The sequence below is a fragment of the Cygnus olor genome, chromosome 3 (assembly GCF_009769625.2).
Source record: "Cygnus olor isolate bCygOlo1 chromosome 3, bCygOlo1.pri.v2, whole genome shotgun sequence".
NCBI classification, from domain to species: Eukaryota; Metazoa; Chordata; class Aves; order Anseriformes; family Anatidae; genus Cygnus; species Cygnus olor.
Genome location: NC_049171.1, coordinates 103,318,338 through 103,324,337, shown reverse-complemented (window position 1 = coordinate 103,324,337; position 6,000 = coordinate 103,318,338). Strand labels below are relative to the sequence as shown.

General features: G+C 55.5%; 1 protein-coding gene across 1 annotated transcript in view; it reads left to right on the top strand.

Annotated features, from left to right (window-relative positions):
* The first annotated feature begins 1,485 nt into the window (after positions 1 to 1,485).
* The window catches only part of ITPKB (inositol-trisphosphate 3-kinase B), a 59,796-nt gene continuing 55,281 nt past the window's right edge, over positions 1,486 to 6,000 (top strand). The window contains exons 1-2 of the mRNA XM_040550633.1: positions 1,486 to 1,856; positions 3,133 to 4,243. Of these exons, the coding sequence (XP_040406567.1) occupies positions 3,293 to 4,243 (951 nt within the window). The 5' untranslated portion in view covers positions 1,486 to 1,856; positions 3,133 to 3,292. The remainder of the gene's footprint in view (positions 1,857 to 3,132; positions 4,244 to 6,000) is intronic.

Genomic DNA, 6,000 nt, shown 5'->3' with positions numbered 1-6,000 from the left:
ACTTTTTGATGTGTGTATGCAGTCACAAGGGAACGGGAGCAACAAATAACCAGAATCTGCAGATATTTGCACACATGGGTAATCTCGTGCTCATGAATAGTGCCTTTATACTCAGAGGGGTCGCTTTTCTGAGAAAGATTGATCGCATACTTTATTTCATGAAAGACCAGTTCCTAACTGAGGAAACAGATTCAAGTGGAAAGAGTCTAAAAATCTCCTTTCCTGCACTGAATTCAAAATAACATCTCTCTTACTGGAAAAACAAACATAAACTTGTTCTAGGTGTCTCTGTCTGTCTGCCTGGAGGATTGGCAATCCCCACCTGCAGGTTCAGAGCTTTCTGCTCCTGTTTACACTCCAGAGGTTAAGTCTTAATTACAAAAAGCTGATCCACTGTGACATCAATTTCCCTCTCTAGGGGAAATTCCTATCTGAGAAATCCTAGCAGAGACAAATAGCAGTTCTTTTTTTTTTTCCCTTGGCCAGTCCAGACCAACCCAAAAGCTGCCATCCGGGTTTGACCTTGACTCCTACTTTGAGAACAAATTGCTCAGCCTGCTCTCCTGAAGTGCTGACATAGAGACAGCTATTTCCAATGAGTTATCTTGATACAGAAATCGTGCTGTATCACAGCCAACAGCCTGCTCCTTCTGCCAAGTGGGACCTGTGCCTGGGGGCTGCAGGAGCTGGGAAACAGCTGTCTGTGGTCCACCCTGCATCAGGAAGGACAGATTTTGTCCTGGACACGGTAGCTGCGGCCCTGTGCAAACCTGGGGCAGAGCCACAGTGAGCGGATGTGCCCGTGATGTCTTCACATGCCTGGAGTTTGGTATCTGGGAGCCACCTGCCCCATCGGGACACGTTCGCCCAAAGCCACCCAGCCTGGCAGGGAGGACTTTGTGCCACCTTTGGACCGATGTGAAGGAGCAGCGTGCTGAGAAGCACAGGGGCCAAGCCGTTGTGTCTGGAGGAAGGAGGATGCGGGGTGAAGCTGCTGGGTTAGTCTCTGCCTTCAAGCTGGGTGCAGGGGGACATCAGGGACCCCCAGGCCTTTGTTCCTATGGGTGTAGGGACCAGCCTTTGCCTCAAACATTGTACACAGGGGCAGGATACCAAGGCCAGTAGGGTGGCTGGAAAGTGAAACACGTGAGGATTCCTGTCTGCTTTGTGCCCCGTCTGCCTTGCTGGCGGTGGCCGTGGGGACCCCTGGGCCATGGGGCCAGGCCTCACGCAGGGCTCGGGGTGCAGAGACACGCACTGAGACAGACATCGTGCTCTGGGGCTAGGGGTGGAAAATGGATCGTGTATCTTTAACCCACAGAGGCCGAAACGTGTTTTTTTTTTTCTTAGTTAACAATGGAAACTTTTTTTTTTCAGTGTTTCCCTCCAGCGGTCCTGCCAAGCGGCAGAGAGAGAGAAAAAAAAAAAAAAAAAGAAACTTGTTCCGCTGAGTTCAACCCCAGACAGGCTCACAACTTCCTTCCTGCTTTCCTACCCCCTCCCTCTCTGCTCTCCTCCTTCTCTCGGCTCCTCTCCCTTTTCCTCCTCCTCCTCTCTCCGCATTTCCAAAGCCGCACCGGGAGCGGGCTCCGCGGCCGCCCCGCGGACCTGGCCGGGGCGCGGAGCCTCGGGAGCCGGCGGAGCGGGGAGCCCGGCGGCCTCCCCCTTCCCTCCCTTTCCCTTCCCTTCCCCCAGCTCCCCGCAGAGCCGAGCAGAGCCGCGGGCACAGCGAGGCTCCCGGCCGCGCCCCGCGCCCCGTGCCCGCGGGGATGGCTCCAGCAGCGCCTTGCGGCCGCCGGCGCCTGCGGGCGCTGCCGGGCGGCGAGCACTGAGGCGGGCGCGGAGCCCGCAGGCAGGTACGGGGCGGTGGTGGGGAGGGAGGGAGGGAGGGGAGAGGTGGAGGGGACCGGGGGCTGGATGCTTCCCCCCCGGATGGGGGAGGCTCAGGCGGGCTGTCCCGGCCCCAAAATGTGTCCCAGCGCCTTGCGGTGCCGGGGGGCCGTGTGGAGAGGGGGGTTCTGCACAGCCTGCGCTCTCCTGAGCCACAGAGAGGTGCCTGGAGTGATGGGGAGCCTTTGGTTACAGAGACACTGGGGACTGCGCCTAGACCTGTTGGCATTTATCTGCCTGGGTCCTCGCAGGGGTGCCAGCATCACACACAGGTACTTCCAAAGAAGTGTGCAGCCACAGCCAGGGTTAGCACGTGTGTGTGTAAACAAGCCCGCACCCCCAGTCAGCCTGCGTTTTTATGGGCTCCTCATTCCCTGGCATAGCATGAGGATTGCGGCTCCAGCAGCACATGGAATAAACGGACACAAAGGAAGGCACACAAAAGTACAGAGGGGCACAGATGGCCGCATACAAAAGCAGAGCCTCTCTTACATGCATGCACACTCTCACAGTAGGGCAAACACCACCAGCCATGTGCATACGTGGGACCCAGGCTGTAACTTGGAGGTGGTTGCAGCAGTCGGCATCCCAGAAGGCAGGTGTGTGCAAGGGAAACACGCTTAGACAGGGCATATGTGAAGATGTTGTTGTACATGGGTAGGTAAGGAGCTAGTGGAGACGTGGTCCCATAACGTACAAAACTGGGCAGGCAGTTACTGAACGGAAATCCGTGCACGAGACTGGATCATGGTTGGACACAGGTGACAAACCAGAAGGTAGCAAATTTGAGCTCTTTGGAGTTTTTTCTTTCATTCGGAAAATGACACCTTTTGGGAGAGATACTCAGAAGCTTCCAACTTTTTTTCCACCTCGAAAGTTCGCACTAGTTGGCTGTAACTCCCCAGTTCTGTTGTGGGACTAGCTGCTGACTCTGCAGTATCTTCTTGGACACCAGTTCTGTGGCTTCATCAACAGACAGCCTAGGGAAGTGTCAGGAAGGGCAGGAAGGAGGGGAAGCAGCCTCCAAACTGATTTCCCCTTGGCTCATATTCTTCAGGTGACCAGTGTGGCCCATGTTCCTGAAGGCAGCACACCGGGATGCGCGCAGGCGTCCTCAGGATCCGTGGCAGCAGGGGCCACCCGGGAAGGGAAGGGTTTAGCCAGCGGTGTACACAGCTAGAGGGCAAACTCAGGGGGGAGTAGAGTCACTCTCACCACTTTTCTCTCTCTCTCTCTCCCCAGGCTTTCCATTTTATGGAGCTGTGTGCCGGGGCCAGCCCAGCTCCCCTTCTGCCTGCTGGTGATGCTGCCACTCCCGGTGTGGAGAGACCCCCGGCAGCCCCGCTGAGCCCGAGCGCCGAGGCGGTGGTGGTGGCCTCCCTGTGCACCCTGGCTGACTACTATGGCTGTGTACTGCTATGCGTTCAATAGCTTGGTGATGATGAATAGCAACAGCGAGGTGACAAGCGGTGGGAGCAAGACACCGTCTCCTCCCAGACAAGTCCTGCCCAGGAGCCCGGAGACACCCGGCGGCTGCCACTCACTCCCTGTCTTCAGCCCAGCCGCTGTGCCGCCCCGCACGCCGTGCCTTGGCTCTGCTTTCTTCTTGCCACTGCCTGAGGAGCCCCCGCAGCAGCTGGGCAGCCCTGGGGGACGGAGGGGCAGCCGGGACGGAGATGGGCAGCCAGGCTCCCCTGTGGCACGCTGCCTGCAGCGGGAGCTGCACAATGTCCAAGTGAACCAGAAAGTGGGGCTCTTCGAGGCACACATCCAGGCGCACAGCTCTGCTGCCCACCTCTTATGGAGCCCTGGGCCGTCCTCTCCTCGGCCGTCCTCGCCCTGGCCATCCTCACCGCGGCCTGCCAGCCCCACAGCACCAGCGGTGGGGCTTGGCACAGGACCCCGGCTGCGAGCCTATGGGGAGAGCAAGGACCCCGATGCTGGTGAGGTGCTGAGGCAGCCGAGCACTGAAGGGTCCCTGGGGGGCCTAGTGATGATGGAGGCGCAGGCTGTGGGGCAGGCGGAGGGTAGCAGCCCTCTGGAGCCATCAGGGCCTGGACAGCAGCAAGGAGACATGGTAGTGGCCCCCACAGGACTGGAGGGCCGATGCCCAGCCATCAGTGGGAGCATCCCTGCCGTCATCATCACGGACCTGGGGGGCCCGGAGGAGGAGGCGGGTGCCGTGCCCCCCAGCAACCTGCCTGTCCGGAAGCTCTCATCATCCTCAGCCTCTTCCACTGGCTTCTCATCATCCTGGGAGGAGTCAGAGGAGGACATCTCCAGTGACCCCGAGCGCACCCTGGACCAAACGCCCGCCTTCCTGCAGACCCTGGACCAGCAGAAGCCTCGAGTGGTGAGTGACCACTTTTGGGGAGGTGGGGAACAGGCTGGCAATGGCCCCATGCTGGGCAATGCCTCACAGCCCAGGCATGGCCACTGCAGGGGTCCGAGGTTGCAGCATAGGTCCACAGAGAAACTTTGCATTTGCTTGGAGGTGCTTGCTTTCTCTCACATGAAAAACTTACCCCTGTCGCAAGTCTGAAAATGCCGAGCTCGTGGGAGAGAGCAGTGACACTCATCCTGCTGTGCAGTCCTTGTAGAGGCTAAAACAGAGATAAAGCATCAGTGCCATATTACCCTCAAAAGCAAAGAGGTCTCTGTGGAGGAGAGGGCTTGGAGGCATTCTCTAAAGGCAGGCACTCACAGGGTTTGTTGCATCGCTTTGGGAATTCGTTCTGTGTCTGAGTGCACCATACAGAGCATACTTTGCTCTAAGCTGTCACGCTGTTTATCTGGAAGGCTTTGAACTGCCTTATCCCAGTGCAGGGCAGCTGTCATGAGGTTCTCTGATCAGAGTGTGGGCTCTCCCATATTCTGGATGCAAGATATTACCTTGATTTGAGATCAGTGCTGAAGCTTGAGATCACGCTGGAAAACTCTGAAAAATGCAGGGCAGCCCACTGCCTCCTGAATTGTAAAGCGATTGATAATGGCCCGTCAACTTTCAGTGATGTGGTTCATTGTGTTTAACTTTCCATAGACACATTATAGTGAAACTCAGTTGCTAAGCTCAATTACATGAGGAAGCCTGGAGCGGAGAAATACCTAAGTAGAGTTAAGGTATCAAACTTGTGAAGAACCGACACGCTGTGGTTTATAAAACACTCAGCAGACTGAAATAAACGTATTTGCTTTTCTGTTTGCTTTGTCCTTTTCCAAGAACTCAGGCTCAGTTCTGCTTAGGATGGAGCAGCAGTTGAGTAAAAGCATGGTTAACGAAGTTAGGAATCCGTGGCTCACCGTGTTTGCAGACAGTTTTGTACTTCGGGGCTCTTGACAGATGAATCAGATCTCTCCCTTTCATAGCTGCTGTAATCCCTCTGCTGATAAATGCTGCTGGTTTTATGTGCACGAGCTGTAGTAATCTTTGCTCTATTCTCCGAACTAAGTAATGAATGTTACTTATGCCAGTTCTCACTGATTTTCTGCTGAAAACAGTTCACCGATGAGCAGAATCATCCCTGATGCTACTGTGGAAAGCCTCCCGGGGTCTCAGGCTGACTCCGTGCAGCCTCCTGTGGCCTACAGTGAGCTCAGCCAGCCCAGTGGCTCGGCAGCGGACAGGCAGAGCTTGTTTGTATCACCAGTAGGCCTGGATCAGATCGGGTCTAAGACCTGAGTAACTCTGCTGGGCTCAGTAGGACTTCTACAAGCTAAACACGATGAAGAACTGGTCCAAAATGTGTCAGGAAGTCTGAGGAGGTGCATTCGATTCAGGATTTCAGTGCTGGAGTCGTCTCAGCAGGAGCGGCTGGGCTAATTTGCAAAGATGCTTTCTGCTGGGCTCCAAAGGTCCCGTGCAGGGTTGATCACTGGCTTTGGCAGGTTATAGTCAACTTCTCAGCAGGACTGTGTGCGAATGCCAAGCAATTCAAAACTGATTCATATAAATAACATCCAACTGTGTGTACTGGTTGGCAACATCTTAAATCCATAATGACACACAGCTACCGAAGCAGTCTCAGGTTGCACACTCATTTGTTTTTGTGAACTCACTGTTTCCTTTTAACAACACATGTTGTCTGGAAATGAGTTGTGTAACGAGACAGA